This window comes from Cygnus atratus, chromosome 4, assembly GCF_013377495.2.
Source record: "Cygnus atratus isolate AKBS03 ecotype Queensland, Australia chromosome 4, CAtr_DNAZoo_HiC_assembly, whole genome shotgun sequence".
NCBI lineage: Eukaryota > Metazoa > Chordata > Aves > Anseriformes > Anatidae > Cygnus > Cygnus atratus.
In genome coordinates this window covers 33,528,592-33,550,856 of record NC_066365.1, presented here as the reverse complement: position 1 = coordinate 33,550,856, position 22,265 = coordinate 33,528,592, and the positions used below count along the sequence as shown (strand labels likewise).

The 22,265-nt window shown below is 34.2% G+C and overlaps 1 protein-coding gene across 1 annotated transcript in view; it reads right to left on the bottom strand.

Annotated features, from left to right (window-relative positions):
• Nucleotides 1-22,265, bottom strand: part of LRBA (LPS responsive beige-like anchor protein) — a 395,790-nt gene that overhangs the window by 93,232 nt on the left and 280,293 nt on the right. The window contains exons 45-47 of the mRNA XM_050710360.1: nt 17,710-17,850; nt 16,387-16,506; nt 4,859-5,011 (exon numbers count right to left, since the gene is read on the bottom strand). Of these exons, the coding sequence (XP_050566317.1) occupies nt 4,859-5,011; nt 16,387-16,506; nt 17,710-17,850 (414 nt within the window). The remainder of the gene's footprint in view (nt 1-4,858; nt 5,012-16,386; nt 16,507-17,709; nt 17,851-22,265) is intronic.

Here is a 22,265-nt window from a genome sequence, read left to right as displayed (position 1 = left end):
TTTCTGTTTAGAACAAATGTAATTGCCTTATTTGGATTTTTAGCTACTCCTGACTCCCTGTGGAAGTATGTGACTTTTCTTTGGGTTGTGTCTGGTCTTTGCAAATGCCTACTCTGTCCTTCATGATAAATTTTCATCAGCTTTAATGGGAAATCATGAACTGCAATAGGTGAATTTAAATTTCTAAAACAGAAAAATATTCTGAAGGAGGAAAGCTAACATAGCTAAGACTTTGAAGCTAGCAAAAGGCCCCAGAAAAATTAAGTTTGAAATAATATGCCTGAAAAAAATGTATCAACTACTGCCATAATTTTTGCCAAAGATTTCTGTATCCAAACAACATCTGAACAACAACCTCTTTATATTCTTCCTGCCCAGTTTACACTTGTTTTCCCTATATGACTCTCAGAAACATGGATGAACAACAAAAATTTATTTCTTTATTTATTCATTTAAGATATCAGATAAAAGTAGCATTCCCCCGTTTGCTCAAATACTAATGGCCTACAGATAGCATAACTCACTTTGAAATACTGAAGACAGGATGCAATAGTGCATTACATTATGATATTTCTGTTTTTGTGGGGGGTACGAAGGTAAGGTCATTTAACGTCACTTTCAATTTAAAAAGAATTGTTAAACTAATACTGTAAGTCTTATCACAAATACATATATAATGATGCAATTATACAATAATACAGTTTTTGTCAACCTGTATCTGGGAAAACTGAAAAATATTTTCAGTTATCTTCGCAGTTACTCTACGGCATTAAAAATAATACGGAGTATTAGGGGTATATACTAATGTTTCAGACTGTTTGAGTAAAAACCTGGTCACATATCCATCAAACTGTAGACTTACTCAGAGAAAAATATCTTCCCCCCAACTCTCATGAATTTGTGCTATTATAATTTTTATTGTGCTATCATAAACTAATAGAAAGTACCAAAAATATGCACATGCAATACATGCATTTTACATTTCTTTGTATTGCTCAGAATGACATCCTGATGCTATCATTGAGCTCATCGTGACATTCCATCAATCAAAATCCACTTTTAATTATACATCATTCTGCTTTTTCTCCCAAAGCAAGCACAGAAGACACGCAACAATCTATTTCAACTAAAATACACACTTTATAGAATTAAAAATAGGTTGGGAATCAGTTTTAAATCAGCTATCAGCCTGTCAATTAATGTTCTGAACCCCTGCTATTGACCCAGTACTGTACAAGCTGTTATTACGCACCGTCCTACATATCATCTGTTCCCCGTGCTGGTCTGTTCCAGAAAGACAGACAGCTGCAACAGTATATCCCTGTTCAACCTGAGGACCATCTGACTTTAATTGTAGCACACAGCTTGATGTGGGTCTGGTTATGAGACGCCAAAGTATCACACTGTAATAATCTGGAAAAGCAGAAACCTGCCAACACAAGGCTGCAAACAGGGGCTTGGGCTGTCTGGCTGGCTGACGGGCTGCAGGAAATATGATTAATGAGCAAGGTATAATGATATCAGGAACCCGATTAGCACCACAAAAAGGTCACAGATCAAAGTAGTATGCATTTCATGAGCTCAAATCACTGTATAAGATCTGTGGACTTAAAGAGGTAAACTGAAATGCAAAGGGAAAAAATATCTGTGTGTGATAGTATTTTAAGTGCTCATTTTGTAAGCTATAATCACTATTTTGTCTGAAACAGGACGCTATAAGGAAATATTAACTGAATGAATCAGCCCATGACACATTGTAGCAAGCTTTTTTGATAGTATTTCTGAGAAACTGAGCTTCAAGCATTCCTCCTAAACACTCCTACTCTACTCAAAAATAAAATTTGATGCTGAGGTTATCAAATCCATTAAGTATTAACAAGAAAAAGCAATTTAATATTTACATGTGATTTTCTCAGTTTTATTCCACTGCAGAAACAGCAGATTGCAGAGGGCATCATCCATAACAGCACTAACATGGCCATCACCACCAGAATAAGGTTGTCACATAAAAGTTGTTAACACAATTCACTGGCACTGAGGTTTAAATTTAATGCTACCAGACTGACCAAAACTTGATATCTGAAATACAGTAGCAGTATCAGTGACATAAAGTGTCACCAAAAGGGATGTTGTTTGATACACTTTAATATACTGTCATTTGGCAAATTATTATAGAATTATAGAATGGGTTGGGCTGGAAGGGACCTTAAAGCCCACCCAGTTCCAACCCCCTGCCATGGGCAGGGACACCTCCCACCAGACCAGGTTGCCCAAAGCCCCATCCAGCCTGGCCTTGAACACCTCCAGGGATGGGGCATCCACAGCTTCTCTGGGCACCTGCGCCAGCGCCTCACCACCCTCTGAGTGAAGAGTTTCTTCCTTATATATAATCAAAATCTACCCTTTTTTAGTTTAAAGGCATTACTCCTCGTAATTATCTCTCAATTTCAAAATTAACTCAAGTTGTAAAAAAAAAGTTCTACTTTGTCCAATTATGCAATGCTTGAAAATAACATTTTCTTGCAAAAATTGTTTCTGAAAACCTTAATTTATGGTAACTTCTGTATATTCTTCAAGTACTCGACAAGTGCTGCAAGTTCTACTTTCACAGCACAAGTTATGACCTTAAGCAGATTACTAGCAAAGTCTTTTTGATTAAAATAGTTTCAAAAGTCACATCACTAATGAACAATTACTTGAAAAATAACCTAAATGAGAAGGAACCATTAATTATATTTAGATAATAAATAGGATCTTCCAATTTCATAAGTAATGTTGAGGAAAATTACAAAATGGTAATTTAAAGTAGTTTTAATCTTCATCATTCAAATATACAGTGGTTAATGTACTACTCTTTTCAAATCCCCAAATTACTTTTTCTTTAAATGAAAGAGTGGATATATAACAGCACTTGCCTCATAATATTTTCTGAACTGCTTCTTTCAGAATTTGACAAAATAAAGATGTGCTTATTGTAGATTGTCCATAAAAAGAAAAAAATATACACTCGGATTATGGAATTAGTTTAGTACTCTCTAAGAGAAGATTTTAAAGAGATTTTATAATTTGTGTCCAAGAGTTTAACAGTGGTAATCGAAACACAGCTGATTCCTGCTGAAGAAGCACTTAATCCAGGGAACACAGCCCACATGAGAGATACCAGAGAGCTGCAAGAAAGGCTGACACTAATAGCAAACATTTTGGAAAATGATGGAAGAATGAGGGAAAGGTAGGTCAGAAAGTACAGACAGGTTTGGGCGAGAAAAACCTGGCACCATAGTTAAAAATGAGGAAAAGAAAATTAAGAGCTAAAATCTTACAAGAGGAGGAAGCAGAAGCTGGAGAATAGCTTGCATTCATAGTAGCAAAAGTTAGAACTGTAATTAATCTGTAATTAAACAACTATATTTTATGCAAAAGCTAAAAAAACACAGTGGTGAGAGATCAAGGTCCAAGGCTGCCTTTGACGAGTCTGATTAAAAACAAAGGTTTTCATTTCTCAGATTATCCTGAATCATGAACACATGCCAAACTCAATCAATCAGCACAACTGTAAAATCAAATGTTGTGTTTGAATACAGTTTGCCAAGTAGTCCTGCTAAATGTTAGTGCATTTTATACCCCATTTAAATACATCTTGAACATACTTCTACATGAAGCCAAATGCTGAATTCACCTAACACAATTTGTGATCATTATGGTGCACCGTACAACTGCTGCAAATGTTAAGATCATCACAATCAGTAGTCTGCAAAAACATAGGCCAAACAACATCTCTGAAGATAGTTATCATGTCACCAGTAAAAGTGCACTTTGAAGCATACTGATAATTTATAAATCACAGCTTTGTTCAGAACTGACTGCTCTGCATTTTTATGAATATGAGCTCCAATGTTCTGCCAACAATATGACTTTTTCAGCTCCCATATTCTAGCTTAAGGATATCAGGGAATTATCACATCTAAGTCTGGTTTCTGTGAAGTTTCTCAGAGTTTTCATGCCTTAATTCAGTATTTCCTAGTTAGCTGTAAAGAAGTAGCTGACTACTACATGAAAACTGCAGCTTCTTTTTTCAAGATTCATTTAAAAAAGGCTCTCCAATTTATTTATTTCTAGAGTGCCACTGATGCAGAATCCTTCCATTTTGTGAAGAGCCTAATGTAATAGCTTTGTGAATGTGCTGAGATGCCAACAACGACACTGTAATATCTATTCTGTAAATCATTACACTGCTCAGAGGGCGCAGTGAAGACAGGAAATGCTAACACCAGGATTTTCCAAAACCGGGAAGAGAACAGTAACACAGGTTTGGGGAATGAAGCAGATAAAGGAGAATTCAGTTTGATTTCCTTGTAAAAACTGTTCTGAAAAATGTAACTTTAATGGAAGAAAGGGAAGAGGTGACAGAGATTTAAAATGCAGCCTTCTCTCCTGAGGCATTTACTGGACTTTGGAGTTAAGTGGATATTTAAATAAAAATAATAATAATAAAAAACAACACTGAAATTACATTTAAATAACTGGAGTGAAAAATGTCTATGATTAACAAGCTTTTTCTTTTGTAAAGTGATGATTTTATTAGCACTTCAGAACTACAAGAGCTGAAATAAAAATAACAAGATAAGATCTCCTGCATGTTTAGACCACATTCAAACTTTTTTGAGCAATTCTAAAGAACAAGCAATACTATATGCCTTTTTTCTTCTTAAAATTTATAAATCTACCGTTCCTTCAGATTATTTCAGCCATAGCCCTGTGTAAATTATAAATAGCTGTATTTTACAAAGATCCAAACTACTTCAGAAAAAGCTTGCAAGACAAATGTTTCTTGACAGACAATAGAAAAGAGACATCTTACCAGTCTGTTTATGCGAACAAATTCTTCTGGGGTTTTGGCCCATGGTGGAAGTTCAACATCAGACACAACTGTTCCATCATCCATCACTCCTAGATTGTAATTGTTGCTGTTGACGAATATCTCTGGGAGGTAATAGAATTCAGGAATCAATTCCTGTATATAAATGAAAAACAATGCCATGCTATAAATTCTGTCATAGGACACACTTTGTCATGTTAAAAAATAATTATTAGAATGGCATTAGGCAGAGACAGAATATACAAAATCCTCCCATAGACCTCCTTCCCCTCCACACACACACAGAAGGGAGAAATCCATTCTTTCATACTTTCTAAAATATAAACCTTTGTGTATGATAAATTCTTATCGTGTTTATAACACGACAAAAAAAAAAAAAAACTAAGACACAACATGTTATAAAACCAAAAAGTCAGAACATTGCTTTTTGGTAGCATATTATCAAGAGAGAAATTTATAAAACTAAAGTAATGAACATCACATGATACAAACAATCCTTAGTGGAAAGTAATAGGCAACTGAAGATGTTAAGAAGTTGGGGAAACATTTACATTTTAACATAATCCAAACTTTAAAGTGCTAATGCACAAATAGCAGTCTAAAGTTTGGGTGAAAGTAGCTATTACGGTTTATTCAATGCCTAGAAATAAATTTTCTGTCAAGTCTAAATTATCTGGAGTTACACCATATGTTGAGGGGGAAAAAAAAAAACAGTCAAAGCTGAATTGAGACAATACCTTTCTTCCATTAAAAGGCAGTTATCGCTATTATGCATCCAGTCTATAATTACAGGGAAGAATCACGCATAATTTCATATACACAAAAACAAAACAAACAAAAAAGTTCAAAAGAATAAGGATTTTCTCCTGAATAAGTGGAACATTTCTCTGTTTTGCAGTCAGATATGCAACGTCAAAAATTGCTGTTCATTTTGTAAAATATATACAAGGACATACATAAACATACCTAAATTAATGGCTTTAGAACCTTATTTACAGACTTTTATAAATGTCTACAAAATCCTGGTGTAACAATAATAGAGAAAGCCTATTACAACATAGTATATATATTTCTGCCCTTATTAAATTTTAAAGGCAAATTTTGAGGGGAACTTGATGTTGAGACATAAATACACCCAACAAACTTGGCAATTTGATGGATTTAGAAAAACTGAGCCGCTAAATTAGGGAATTTACTTCTACTGTGAAGAAAGGATCAATACATGTAATTGCTTCAGGAAGTGTATTTCATAGCAAACAACTGGTGTAAAATTGGTCTGCCATATAGCAAGTACAAACTGCATGCCACTTAAGAAGTAGAAAAAAATCATACTACCCCACTGGCTTTGTCTACAGTGGGTATAGTATGTAGCTCCCTCAGAAGCTCAGTAGATCAGAAACCCAGTCTTGACATGGGTCAATGGATCAGTAGTCTCCCAGATAGACCCTCAGGGCCAGCGATGGCATGAGCAACTTTCCAAATGGCTGAGTGCAAAAGGGAGGTCATCAGATTGTGGACAAGGTCAATCCAAAGTAGCCAGGGCAAAGACAGGAAAGATCACGCAAGAATTAAGCTATTATCACCTCCATCCTTGTGTGAAACACTGCTTGGCTTTGAATTGTACATCTTTTTGTTTACAGTCACCTTAATTAACTAGGCAGGGTAAAACACGCTTCTGTACCAAATGCTTGACAAGTACTTGATAAAAATAGATTTGAAACTATTTAATTGGATAAATGAAAGAACAAAAATGTGTCATGGATAAATCCTTATAAGAAAGAAAGTTCTCTAACATTGAAGTTTCTGTAGCTTTTATCATCGCAGACAGAAACTAACAAAGAAAAAGCAGAGACGCTGGATGATTAATTCGATACCAGCTTGCACCACAAATATGAAACCATACCATGATTCTGAATACTTAAAACATAAGCTCATTACATATGTTATTGATGTTTTTATATTTTTAATATATATATATGTACAGCTATTCACTAGTTTCTTTCAAGATCAGAAAACATTTGGCTTTCTAGAACACACGTTGTTTTCATTAGATTACACAGAAACAATATGCAGCCTGGAAACTTAAAAATCATCAGTACCTTCTGTTAGTTTGACTATTAGAAACTTTCCATAAAGCATTGTTCATTACTATAGAAATGAGTTTTTGCACAGCTTTTCACTTTTCATAATGACACATTTTAACAAAAGGACTTCCTCTGTTATCTGATTTTGTTATCTTGACCACATGCTTGGGGAAAGAGAACGTGAACAGATGTACTGTGCCAGTCTAACTTAATAGTATTTAATTCCAATTTTCAATGTCTGTACATGGATGTAAAGGACTACATCAGTTAAAGGCCAATATTTTTTTTCCTCAACCTGTAATAAACCTGATAATAAAATATTTACATTTTTATCAACTTTACAAATATTCTTCATGTCTTTGCCAATCACAGTCCTTAACAGTCCTTCTATTTGTGGGGTGTTTTCCTATATTGAAAAATAAACCAAACCCTCAAACTCCTAAATACAAGTAATAATGAAACTAACTTTTTTCTTGAAACATTCACCTTGCATACATAGATTGACACTAAAACGAAAGTTTCTGACTCACTTGTGTAACTCCATTAATAATGGAACTTTTTGGACACCTGAGAGAATTTAAAAGAATAATGAATATACTTTTTTGCCTTTTTTTTTTTTTTTTTTTGGGGGGGGGGTAGAGTGGTAGGTATTTACTTGTGGTTTCCCACAAGTACCATGTGAAAATGTAAGACTAGTCATGAGAGGCCAGACTGAAGGACCACTGAGTATGGTAATAGTCACCTGGAATAGTGACAAGGACTGGAAGACTAACACAGGGCAAATACAATCTTTCCATGCATAGATTCTGTCAGCTTCTTACTATTAAACTAGTTATGAACTAATCCATGCTTCTGATTTTTAAAATCATTAAGTATGGTTTCCACATTGCAGTTCCATCTGCAAAGGAACTTGGCTATTTTAGAACCGCTTCCTAATAGTTCCAATGGATGATTGAGAAAACCAGTAAATATTAATTCCTTATTCAGTCCTTTGAATGTCCTTCTGGATATTATAGATCTACATCACATTCTTCCTCATTGGTCTCTTTCTGCAAGCTAAAGTCAATTTAGATTCATTCCCTCTGGTGGTCTTCCTTTTTGCCTAACCATTTTGGTTTTCATATTTTTTCTAATTCTACTGTAATCCCTTCCAACATTTTATGTACTCAGCACATGTATAGAAACTGCAGAATTGTCCCACATATCTTTTGTTTGTATGATTTCATAGAAAAATTAAAACAACTGTATTATTTGTTGAAGTTCTTGCTTTCACGCAAACATGTTGAAAATTAGTTTCAGAAATTCGTCTGTTAGAATTTACCAGTTCTATGGGGTAGAGAAAGTAATCTTTATGATGAGCAATACTTAACTCCTTCTGCCATGCTTTTGATTTCATTAAAATTGATGAAAGAGCTTATGGTGAATACCTACATGAATTCATCACACAGCATTTACAGTGGTTTGGTTTTGTTTTCTAAAAAAACCTTTAAAGATCAAATCTGCTATATCAGAATTTGTATTAAATCAGTTTTAAAATTCTGCATGTAATTAAAATACTTTAAAAAAAAATAATTTCCTCTACCGCATAGAAAACACAATTTCTAAGGAAACTTCACTAAAAAGATATTTTTTACAAACAAGTAATATCAACAGATTGTCAGTTTAACACTGGTAATTTATTTTCATGTTTGCCACCAAGCATACTAAATCTATGCAAGATACTTTGTCTCTTAAATGTAATGAAATATTATTTTATTCTTTTATTTTTGTTTAGAAAATAATAGACTGATGTGCTTAGAAGCAGAGTTATATGATCTGCAAAGGTATCTAGTATCAGCAAGATAGATTCCCTAACCATATTAAAACATTTATAAAATACCAGATTTTCAAACTAAATTATTTGACAATCATATTAAGCAATATTAAGCCTATATATAACCTTCCAAACAGAATAATGAAAATGCATATTAGAAGTCTAGGTTCTTATTCATACTGCCACACACTATTTCCTCTGTAAGAGTACTTAAATAGCATTCAAAAATGCATATCAACATATTATATCATATTCAAAATTTCATTTTTTCATCACATTTCAATATAATTATTTTCATGGTTGCAAGAAAGTACACTTTCTACGTACCCGTAGGTCTCCCTCCATTTGCTATGTGTGTTACTTCTTGTTTAACTAAAAAATTCCCTTGTCATTGCCTGAAATACTCTCATTTTTAAAGAAAATAATTCAGCAAGTTTCAATTAAATTTCTAAATTGAATGAATGATAATGAAGAAATTATTTTTTTCAATGTCTAATCATCCTGCTAAAGTTCTAAGAAATATTTTAAATATTTCTTAATATAAGAAAATTATTAAAATGTTCAGCGACTTACAAGTTACCAAAAAGAATTATACAAATCCAGGTGTTCATTCAGTATGTTAATGAAATATCTATATATAATGAAATATATTACAATTTCAATTAGTACTTTATTCATTATCAGTCAAGAAGTAGATTAAGTCAACCATTTATTGCATAAAAAGCGCATCTTCAATACACTTTAGATCCTGTTAGTCAATACATGAATTATATGTAGATAGAATTATTTCACTTTTTACTGATGCTATATATAAAATATGCAATGGTATTTGATGGCCATATTTATACAGTATGTAAAACGTGTAGTTCAGGTTAATTTGACCAAGAAAGAGGAAAAAAAAAAAACAAGTCGTATATATTACTGTATTCCTTTCCTCCAATTTCTTTAAATTACTGAGGAGAAAAAAAAAAAGATTATACTGAATCATAAAAAGGTCTGGATGAAACCTTAAGAGGTCACTTTGTCCATCTCAGGCAGATAAAGTTAGATATTCTTGAAAGATGTTTCTCTGACTTGTTTTTAAAATCCTTAGTCTTGGGTTTTCTACGAATTTCTAGTTTTCATCTATCCGAACCACTAGAAGGTCTTTCTAACATCTGGTCTGCTTTTACTGCAGCTGGAGCCCACTTCCTGTCCTATTCAGATTGAATATAAGTTGCAGTTGCCCTTTTTTACATGTATCGATGTAAGAATGGCTTTTACCTCATGAACAAAGAGATCCATCCCCACCAGCACTTTCTGACCATTTTTCCCCTCCTGCACTAAGCCCACTGCCCACGAGCCAGCATCGTGTCTGGCAGGGCAGCCCACTGGAACAAGAAGTGTACAGCAGAAATGAAGTGCCACTGCGCCTGCCAGCCAAAATCCCCACCAGGGTAAAAGCATCAGACTTGGCACTGCAAAGCACTTTACACTTCTCCCCTTGTTCCTCTTTTCTCCGGAGTAACCAACCTAAAACCTTTATCTTTGTATCACTGGTCCCATTTTCTTGACCTCTGGTCATTCTCCTCTGGACTTCAGCAAATTTGTCCATATCTTACTTGAAGTTTATTTCAACAGCTCCAGAAAAAGACTGCAGCAGATATTCAAAGTATTTGTTTTGTTTCCAGTACAATTATGGCTGGGTATAATAGAAGTAGACCACAGTTATCAGATGGAACTTTCTGATCTGTAAACCCAGATGTCTACATTTTTAACTACTGCTATATCCGCAGACTACCATGCACAGATCTGACTGAATGCAGATTTTTATTTATTTTTTTTAATTAGAGAAGTATTTTCCTGTTATGCATCTTGGCACAATTTTACAGGAAAGCAAATCTTTCACGAAAACCAAAGATCTACATCATAAGTTAAAGGTTTTGCTACACCAGGCATACAGTTTATTGTTAAAAATATGAATCACTGTATATCTCCTTTTGAATTTTGCTAGTAATTGCTCTTGGACATCATTTACCTTGCTACTAATATGACATGAAATCTATCTTATGCTAAAGTAATGTTGCCAGTTTGGCAGCAACTTTACTCCTCGTAACTTCTGAAAGCCCATCTATTAGATGGGGAAGTATAAAACAATGCAAAGCATATGTAAAAAGCTTATCAGGTTACAGGGTGTCTTAGGCATGCATATGTTTGGCAGCCTGTTTCAATAAATATGAGTTGCCAACATGACGTTGCTTCACTTTGGAGAAAAACCTCTGAGACTGTCTCAATCTCCCATGACTTTCTTATGAGCAAAGTAGAGAAACCGCGATGAGATTAGGTTACAACAATGTGGGAGTACCAGGGCTGAAAATCCATATTCCAAGAGCAGTTATCAATAGCTCACTGTCAAACTGGGAAGACATGGTAATGGGGTCTGCCCTGCTTCTAATACCAGTCAATAATCCCATTAATGATCTGGCATAGAAGGTGCAGTAATAAAATTCCAGATGACACTATGAAGGCAACAAGCTGTTTGGAGGACAGGATGAGAATTTCAACCTATCTTGACAAAATCTTCATATTGCATGGAAAGAAAACAGCAAATACTACGCTTAGAAAAGAGAAAATACATGCAAAGTGCAACAAAGATAACAAGTATACTATAGTAATTATAATGACAAATCAATTTAACGCAATGGGTTAGCTACCAAACCAGAAGTAACAACTGCTTCTGAACGAATATGTACAAATCTACTCATTAATCAAAGAAAAACAGTAACAGAAAAAACAGGCAGACAAGCTTAACTTCAGTATTCCAGAACTTAACACAAGCCCCATACTAAGCTGTTTTGCAATCAAACACTGCCAGGCTATCTGCGTTTGCATTTTATACAACATTAACAAAACTAACCAGGACTGTTTACACTAACAACATAAATCAAGAAGAAACTAAATGAATTGAGGATGCCTGTCCATTACTTAAAAGGTACTAAATGATACTTTCACAGAATTAAAATACATTTAATAGTCTTCAGTGCAGAAGATTAAAGTTAAATTTAAAATTTAACTTTTAAGGTAACACATGGTTAATATTGTAAAGGCATCAGTGCTAAGCTAATTAGTAATTAACAATGACAGAGTAGTAGTGAGACACTAGAAAACTTCCAAAGAACATTTAATTTGCATTGCCTAAATAAATGGATAGTAGGAAATTAAATTTTATGCACATATCACCTCTTGAAATCAAAATTTGAATGGTTCAATGAAAGGTTATACTACAGTGCAGCATTAGTTTCTCGCTTTGATCATCAATCCAAGGCTTTCACAGGATATTGACAAAGATTGGATGTGACCACACATGTGCTCTGGCTTTCTCTGTGGAAGTGTGATACCAGCCAACAAGAGTTGCTTCCAAAGCTAGCTCATGTTAGTCCTCCTTGTAGTATATGATGCCTCCAACTAAGATTAACAATAATCTTAAAACAGAAAGCATCAGGAGCTTATACTCATTCTCATCACACAAGAAGGAAGGAGAAATAATTTCTTGTAAGGTATCAACTGAGTGGTTCTAAATATTCAAGATTTTTTCAGCTGAAACAGGAATAAACCCATGTTTTTCCTTTGTGCCACTCCTCCCCCCCGTACAATAGCGAGTACTTTGGCCTGACACTTTCAAGGTCTTATATGTGGCTTCACAAATCCTTTGCATTTCTACAAATCAATGCATTAAACTGCTAGGCTTTCATCAGTTGTAGAAGTATCAACAGGAACCTAGAAAACTTATGGTAAAAGAAAAATAAAATTATTTAGTCATTTTTTAAACTTTTTTTCCAATATGCCAATTACATTCAGTTATCATTGGACTATAAGTGATATAGAGAAGATATAGTTATAAAAACATTTAATGATCGTATTGTAATACGACAACATCTCAAATAAGAGACCAAGCAAATATCTTTCATTAAAAAAAAAAAAACTATGAAAAAAGTAGACTCCCTCAAGTGCCTCATTTTGTTAAAAATAACATGAGATAAAATCTTAATTTTGCACGCAATTACATAGCCTTCACAGGCACGAGCTGTGCTCACAGAATACATTCTTCCACACACAGTGCTAAAAGGAAAATTGCACATTGTTTTGGACAAAATCTTGGACCAAAGTTAGAAGAAGAAAAAGCTGATTTTAGAAAAGAGTGGGAAAAGAATGAATAAACTAGATGTCAAAGGCTTTTGAATAATCATTAATATATTAATGTTTTCAGACTGCAAGTACTTCTAGTAGGCCACACTAGTCCTTGCCAGTAAGCATCATATTGCAAGTTTTGGCTACAATTGAAAGAACATAAGGCTATTAAAAAAAATCATAATTTTGCTAGCATTGTATGTTTCTAGTATACTACCATGCACAATAGTTAAAAGGTTACAATGTAATTTCTGTTTTTTAATCTGGTGAAAAGGAGTGGACACAAACTAAACAGCTTTTCTATACACAATTTCTTTATTCATGTACAACTTAGAAATGCTTGGAATTCCACTGATGACAGCAGTCGACGCAGGCTTCCTTTCCCTTCCTTTAATTTTAGAGAGACCATCCCTTTGACTCTACTGCTGCAGAAAGAAACTTTCTTGTCAAGAATTATAAGGAAATCATTTCAGAGCTCCACCTTGAATCAGAAAACAGCATTTGCTTCACTACAATATTGTACACTAAGCTGGCAGCAAATGCTGTGCTCTCAGACCTTTCAGGACAGACCATGAGAAACTACTGTCATAAAATGATTACAGAGAATGATACTCCAAGATTACAGGGAATAAGTCTAAAACTTATTGAAGTCATGTTTCATAATATATGTTGGCTGTAAAGTAAGTGGGAAAGGAACTCTAAAGAAAAAGTAAACAAACATTTGAAACCTTTCACTTCCTCTACCAGAGACCAAAAACAAAGGGATCCATGTTCATTTAACTCCCTCCCTGTCTCCCTCCTGCCTTCTTCCCAAGTATATGCATGGATACATGTATATACAAAGTGCAAGACAAGCAAAGAAAGACTTTTCACTAAACAAGCATTCTAGCAGGCTACAGATCTTCTCCTATGGAAGTTACTGCTCTGATTGCACATATTCTTGACAAAAGAAAACAGCAGTGCAAAACATACAGTAGTAGTAAACTAATACATTGCAATTCTGCATGTAGAAAACTTGCAAAGCTATATGGGACACTTCAGCCATGCATTTCACAAACACTTGCCAGGTGGATCAGAACAACGAGTATCAGGAAAATTGTTTTTCACAGCTGTAGTGAAGTATTGGCAGTACAAATATTTCCAACAAAGATAATTCCATGCATCTTCAGACTTTTTCTTTCCTAACTAATTCAACTTGTCCTACGGAAATCCTATTGCATCCTAGTTCCTGGCTGCTCATCCAGCCTCATGAACAGACTCCTCTAGTCAATGTAAATTTTCACTCATACTTTTCACAGTAGTATAATGTAATTCTTGGCAATTCCCAAACTCAGTAAGCTAAAAGAGACTTCAAGGGGCCATCTGTAACAGTACAGATGCCTCTTAAGGCTGTACAAACTTGCATATACATCATTTCCAAAAGATATCTAAGCATTTCTGAAAAGCTCTCCCTAATTTCCAGGGAAGCATTCATCTGTCTATTAGTTCTGTTAGAAAGGTTGCTTTACACCTCATCTAAATCTCCTGGATATATAAGTCCATTTTGAACTAAGTTCCCTTCCTGAGGAGTGGAAGCGGAGTGGGAGTTGCTGGTCTCTTCTCCCTAGTAACTGATGACAGGAAGCACGGGAATGGCACAAAGCTGCACTAAGGGAGGTTCAGACTGGACATTGGGAAAAAATTTCTTCACTGTGAGCATCGTCAAACACTGGAATGGGCTTTCTAGAGAGGTGGTTGACATCCCGTGCCTGTCAAGAGTTCAAATAGCATTTGGATAACGCCCTCAATAATATGCTTTAACTTTTGGTTAGCCCTGAAGTGGTCAGGCAGTTGGACAAGATGAAGACTTTGAAAGCCCCTTCCAACTGAACTATTCTATTCTATTCTATTCTATTCTATTCTATTCTATTCAGCATGGACAGCAGAGATTTTTCCCTTCTTTCTTTCCACAGTCACTATGTTGTAGAAGACTCTTAAGTTCCTCCTCAATCTTCTCTTCTTACTAAGAAAAACAAGCAGAGCTAGTCAATCTTTCATTGCACTTTATTTTCAAGACCTTACTTTGTCATCATTGTTCTAGTCTGGATTCTCTCCAACTAGGCCCCAACTATGGATGTAATATTTCAGCTAAGACTAAGATTACCTGCTGCTGCTTCTCTGCTTGTGATATCCATTACCTTTTCTCATGAGGAATTGTGATTGCTTTGACATAATTTCTTCTTGATAGATATGTGCTTCATTTGCTCATCTCCTTGTTACCTTCCTGGTACTAAACACAGCCAGATTACTTGCTTAAATATTTTTCACTGACCTGTACTTAAACTCACTTCATAATTTCTTGGCTTTCTGTTTCTTCTTCTTTAAAAACTGAATATTCATTTATCCACCACTGCTACCTTTTTTCTTCTCCATTTCTCAAAGAAACCATATTTACATCTGAACTTTTGCCTGCTGGCTTTGTATGTACAAGATAGAGAAGCTCATAATGAACAGTCCATTTCAAAATATCTCATGTGGTTTTACTTTCTAAACTACTGTTTCTCATTTTGATACAGACATCGCATCTTTTTACCTGTGGTATTAATTCTGCTAGGCACTACCACAGTTGATTTTTTTTTTGGTGGGGAGTAACAGATGGAAGAAAGACATTAGTTTTTCAACACGATCAGCTGACAATTATCTCATTTCACTAAGCAGCAGATAAACCCTTTCCTTAATTGTCTGCTCACTACTATAGCTATAGAATGATGTCATGTTACTTAGGTCCCTTGCTAGTTGCATGCCATTCTTCAGTCAGCCTGTGATTTCCTTCATGCTATACCTTTCCATCCTGTGTAAACAGAACTTAAAAAAAAAAAAAAAAAGATACCATTCTTTTTTCATGGGATTTGAGGTCACTAAAACTTTCCCACCACTGTCAGTATGCTTTTCTTCTTCGTTCTCCTCCCCAGTTCAAAATATTCCTCAGATCCCAGAATCTATTTGTTTACCTCATTCTTTAACTTCAATAGTTACCCTATCTAAACTACCGCCCTTAGAATTTCCATGTGCTCCTGTCTTAGCTTCTTGACCCACCTAATTCTAGGTCTCCTTCCACACAATGACTAATTACCAGATTAATTTATCTTCTATTCCCAACTACTTCTTATTCGTTCACAAGTTCCCAGGCCCAGTGCCCCTATTAGGATAGCTTCAATATGATGGTAAATCCGATGTTTCATTTTAATATCTTCAGTCACTGGCTTTTTGTAGCCTTTTGTTTCTCTACTCAAGATAAAATCTCTCTGGAAACAACTACGTGTCATTTCTCTTTCATCTTTTCCAAAATGATAGGATCGCTCCCAATCTTCTCCCTTCTATTTTGTAATAAGTTGTGGTCCAACAAGCATAGCTACAATAAATGGAGATGCAGTATAAAATGTAACAGATTACGGGAAAGTTTTTACCTTGATATCAGAAGTGTCACGCTGACTGTTGCGCCATGCTCTTGAAATAGATGAAAAGGTTCTATCTGCATGATCAAACTTTCCACCTTGCAGATTTAGGAACAGTGTTGTAAAGGGTTCCTAAAATATTTTTTAAAATAGTTAAAAATAGCAATGTACTTCTGTAGAAATTTCAGGACATTTATTATTCTTTTTTGGTTAGGTTATTAATGACGCTATTCTTCCGGCAGACACATGATTAATTGCAAAAGGTTCATTCTATTATCCAAGAGTGAGAAATAGAAAATGATGTTTATTTGTTCAATAAATATATTTAATTCCCAATTCCTACTCCTCACACATTTAAAGTAAAGTAAAGATAAAATAAACCAAATACAAATGAAATAAATATTTACAGGCTAGAGCTACAATCAACTGTGACACAAATTGCTTTCAAAAACATGAAAAAGCTCAATATTTTTACCTTAGATTTTTTTAAAAGAAGCATGTAACATATACATTTTATTTTGCTCAAGGTAATCTATTAATACAAAGGATAATATTCAATATCAATAGCTTTATAATTGTTATTGTTTAATACGTAATTTATTATTTAGAAAAGAAAAATGTTTGAGAGATTTAAAAGCCCCTCTAAGTTAAAGAACACTTAAGCACATATTAGTGGATAATTGCTTGAAATTAGCTAAGTGCTATAAATTACTTCAAGGATTTATGTATGCTTGTACCATTTGAACAAGCTTTAATTAATGATGTACTGCTAATGCTTTCCCAAAGAAATTACTTTCTAGGAGATAAATCGCCTTTCAGTTTTATGGAAAAATGCATTGTTTAACCAATATATTATCAATATACAGCATCTCAAAAGTTATGTCCATGTAAAATGCAAAAGATTTTTTAAAAAATTATTTACATCAGAAAACAACTCATTTAATCTCAGTAGGAGGTAAAAATTAAATACATTCATTACAAAACAAAAAAGCACAATATATCCAACCTTAATGATTCTACGATTCTATGGCCCAGTCAGAAAATACGTAAGGAAGGAAAGTTGACCATGTTTAAAGTAGTTTAAGAATGTATACGAAACATTATTTTTTAAGCAGGAAAAACTTCGCTGATTTGAAAAGTCTGTACCATAAAATTAAAACCTTCTGGTCAACTTTGGAATACATTTGTCCCTGAAAAACAAAATCAGGTACTGATTATAATTATTCGAAAATTTCAGTATTCTCCTATGCCATTGGGTTTTAGTTTAACTCGTTCCTAGCTATTTTTTTGCTTTTATTATCACTTAATGGAAAAAAAAATAAAAGATGTACTTACAATTCTTAATAACCACGTGAGTGCAAAACTTGCAGTTGAATAATGTGTGCCATAGTGAAACTTTGGAACCTGATCATCTTCCCATGATTCGTATCTCTCAGCAAAGAATGCTGCTCTCTTTGGGTTCAAAGCTCCAATAGGCTACAAGGTTTATAAAAATAAATACATAAGTAAACAAAGATAACAGCACATCATATTCCTCATACTCTTTTTTGTAACCAGGATTATCAGCATGCATGGAAAATACTGGGTGTGGTAGTTTGCAAATGCAGATGCTGGATTCTGTTAGTAGCTGTATAATCTGTGTATTTCAAACCAGGATCCCAAGCACACACACGCTGCTGGTTGGGGAAAAAAAAAGTCTCTTTAACATCCGTAAAGGCATAATTTCTATTTACTACTGATTCAACTCAATCACTAAAACCCATTTTACAGTGGAATGACTTGGACAGAGTTGTTAACTTGTGTGCTTGTTTGTGTGTGTGTTGGGGGCGGGGGGAGGCACACACACACACTATTAAGCAAATGTTAAGCACAACAACCAGAAACATCTTTGGATATTTTAGGAGGAAAAAGTAAAGAGTGTTAGGGTGGAAGAATATTAACAGTGCACACTGAACTTTGATATTACTGTTGCTTGTATGCTTTCTATTTACTACCTCAAGACAAGTTCTATTTAATGAATAAAACCTGAAATTTTGCAGTAGGCAAATAAAGTAGCTGAATATCTACATAAAAACAGGAATATAAAAGAAACAAATAACATATGTATGATCTAAAAAGTATATCACACTTTCACCAACATAAGTAAGTACTGAACAAAGACTAGCAAATACATAAATGAACACGGAATTATTAAATGCAAATCTTAAATGCAAGAAATATAATGTTTTGGTATCCATAGTCATGCATTTCCTCAGCAGACTTTGACATAAAGAATTTGGAAAAATGAGTATACTTCACATTCATCACTGGGAAACCCAACAGTGAATTTAGCTGTTCCACATGTATAAGGCTGTGAGAGTTCTACAACATCTTCACATATATGTGCAAAACATATACACAATACCATTTTGTATACATAGAAAGCACACTCTTTGTATATCATTAATGTAAATTAGGCCCATCTGAACAGAAAATAAAAGCACTCACGTATAACTTAAGAATAAATATGCAAAATTATTTTCTTATTCCTGTCTTGCAAGAATAAATATACTTCAGAATATAAGGTAAGGAGAAATTTTAAAAGAAAAGTATATGAAGAAAAGTAGCAATCAATAACCTGGTTATTAATTCAAGCACAGTTCAAGTGAAAAACTATGTCTGCTATTGGGATTATTATTATTCAAATATCTGCTTCTTTGCAGCTTACATGAAATTTGGCATACAAGCTTCAAAGTAGTTTCTCTTCTAGGATAGATTAGATCTATGAATGACCTAAGATCTTATCTTACATTTTTTACTTAGACCGGCTTTCACATTGCAGTAGGATGAAGAAAACATCTTAGGTTAATTACTATTTTTGCAGTTCACTAATTTGAAATATAACCCTCTAAAAGAAGTGGTTCCTGTATAAAAGGATTTTTATCTGATTTAGCAAATTTATTCCAGGGAAGAATGAAACTGACTCCAAGAAGTCTTTTTGTTGCAAGAACCATTTTGGAATCTCCATCTGTACTGATTTTCCCTAAAGACTCAGCTATACTTGAGGGAAAAAAAGAAGAAAGAAGGTCATTGGTAGACAAATTATATGAATTAAAAATAGAAACAGCGTTGTGCTCTATGGTTCTGTAACATTTTATGCATTCTCTTTATCTGCCCCTATTTTTATTACTCTCCAAATGAGTATAGTCCAAATCAATAGTTATAGAATTACACTCCTTGAATATAAAGCTAAACCCAATTAGAATTGATTTCATTCTCTTTTCAAAAAAAAAAAAAAGTGTCATGCAGAGATCCATATAGCCAGAATCCACAGTATTGATTTTAGCTGTTATTGTTACAGTTGGTTTCTGAAGCCTGCAACAGGACAACTATCAAGACATGTCACATTTATTTGCAAGCAAATAAAAAAAGTCCCCAAATGAAAGAAAGCTTAGGGAGAAAAAAAGAACCATGGAGCTGTGCACTGACAATGATACACTATCAGCTTACTCAGAGAAGTTACAGTGGGAATACACACATTGAATTATACATTACACGAATGCACTGATTTATTGTGGTAATAACATCCACCTCATTAAAAGATTCTGCTTTGCTGCAGTTGGAGGGCTACATATTGTTTACTGCTATAAATTAATGGCAGCACACAGAAGACTGTAGGACCCTTCTAACAATAGATCTGTAATGACAGTGCTGTATATCACAGCTTCCCCAGCAGCTTCATAATAAAATGGAGACAATGTATTGGGCTAATACATTCTACCAGGCAGGCCCATATTTTTCTGACAACTGCTTTTAAGGATGAGGTGATTGCAGTGTGTTATGCTGCACTGTAAACAGTTAACTATGCTTGAGCTACAGAATAAAACACATATGAGGAATATTCAAATACCCTCAGACTTTTCATTTAGAAAAAGATTTGATTGAAATTTTGTAATTATTTCTTATTTCCAAATTAACAGGAAATCCTGATTACATACTGGATTCCCTCCCCTGGGGGTAAATGGCAAGGGAGAAGAGTAAATCCAAACTAAGCTATGCTAGATGTAACCAGAGAGTTAATAAATGTGAGACCAGAAATTTGCTCAACATGGTTTCCCTTTGCCTCAGACCACTAAGGAAAGACAAGCTAAAAGCCTTCATGTCCAGAAATTCCAGATTGTATTTTCTTTGCAGCACCCCTTTTCGGAGAGCAAAAATAGGCATTTGTTCACCAATTAAAAAGACTTATTTAGACGGGGAAAATAAAATAGAGAAAAATTCCAATAAGCAAAAACAATGGATGACATTACAGAAGTCAAGACACAAAAATGAAGTCACTTATGGCTGCTATCAAACTGTATTGAAAAAAAAAGACTAATGCGTATCGTTCTCAAGTCAGAGTTCATTTGAGAAATGGCTCAATCTGGAGGAAAAACTGGGGTATGAGAGTTTTTGTTTTCTCTTTTCCAAAGGCATGATTGCCTTGGTTTTGATCTGAAGTGGCTGTTACAGCAACTAGTGTTACAAACATGACAATTATAAGCCATATATAAAACATACTCATTTGCTATTAATTTTTAAGTGCTCTCAAATCTAGCAGAGGCTTAAAATAAGTAACCTCACATTTTAACCAGGTGTTAAATATAGTAAGCCTCAGACTTTGGACCAAGCTTTTTTTCTCTCTTTGAGACAGAACAAAGAAGAATGACTTGTTGAAAAACAACTGAGAAAACACACTGACTCTTACCATCTACTGATGTTAAATATGTCCAGAAACTATGGTGTATGGTTATATTTGTTGGTTCTTAATCTTATTTGGTGCCAACCTTACTGGAACAGTAGCACATCTTGCCTCTGTTTTCAGAAGAGGCCTTGTTGCAGCATCAAACCACCCTAACAGAGGTGCTTCTCTAAATAGGGCAGAATCTCTCCTGGACTCTCACAGATGTTCAATTATACATACACTTCTAAAAGAGGAAAATGTTCATTTTGGAAAATTGCTAATGGCCAAACACAAGCAGATCAAAGGCTTATAAGAAAAGAATTACGATATCTTTATTTATAGTTACATATTTCAGAAGACAAAGAGCTTTTATTTCCTATTTAATAAGTTTTCATTTTTAAATAGTGTTACTCCAAATAAACAGACTTACCCAGTTCATACATGCTGCCTTTTGTTACTAAGGCTTCTCTTATTAGAACAAGCATTGACATTTTTACTGTCTCCTATCCATATAATACTAGGCAGAGTTTTTGACTTATTAATACTCAAAATCCATGAAAGACTAGAGTGGAAAATATGGCAATAAATTGCATTTAATTACTTCAAACAATGAGTAGTCAAGGTACGTTAGTTTCATCTTCATTGTTACTTCTGTTGGTGAAGACAGCAATCTTAACAATTACTACCAGAAATCAGGAAGTCTGTGCAAATGCCTGTGACTTCTGAAAAGTAGTCAGATCCAGAAACTAAGCCTACATTGGCCAAGCAGGAAGATTTAAAAATTAATGAAAATATCATTTTTTAAAATTTATATTTAAAATGAAAACAAAAAATCACTTCTTAGCCAATTATTTTTCATATTTTACCTCTTTTTCATTCATTACTCATATGTTAAAATAGCTTTTTATCTTATGGAACAAAACTATGAACTGGTATCTCTTTCTCAGATACATTTTAGAAGTTAATTCATTAGAATTTATTTCCACAGTAAGACCTGAAAAATATTCTAGCCTTCCTCACAACAGTCACAAGTTATGAAAGCGCTGTCACAGTACCAAACTTAGTGTTGCACATTCTCTGTCTTCCCAATTTTTATGTTATTTGTACTTTCAAACATGCTCAATGATTTCTGTCCATTTTCTTTTATGACATCTTATTACATATTCTACTTCACACTCCCCCTCTACTC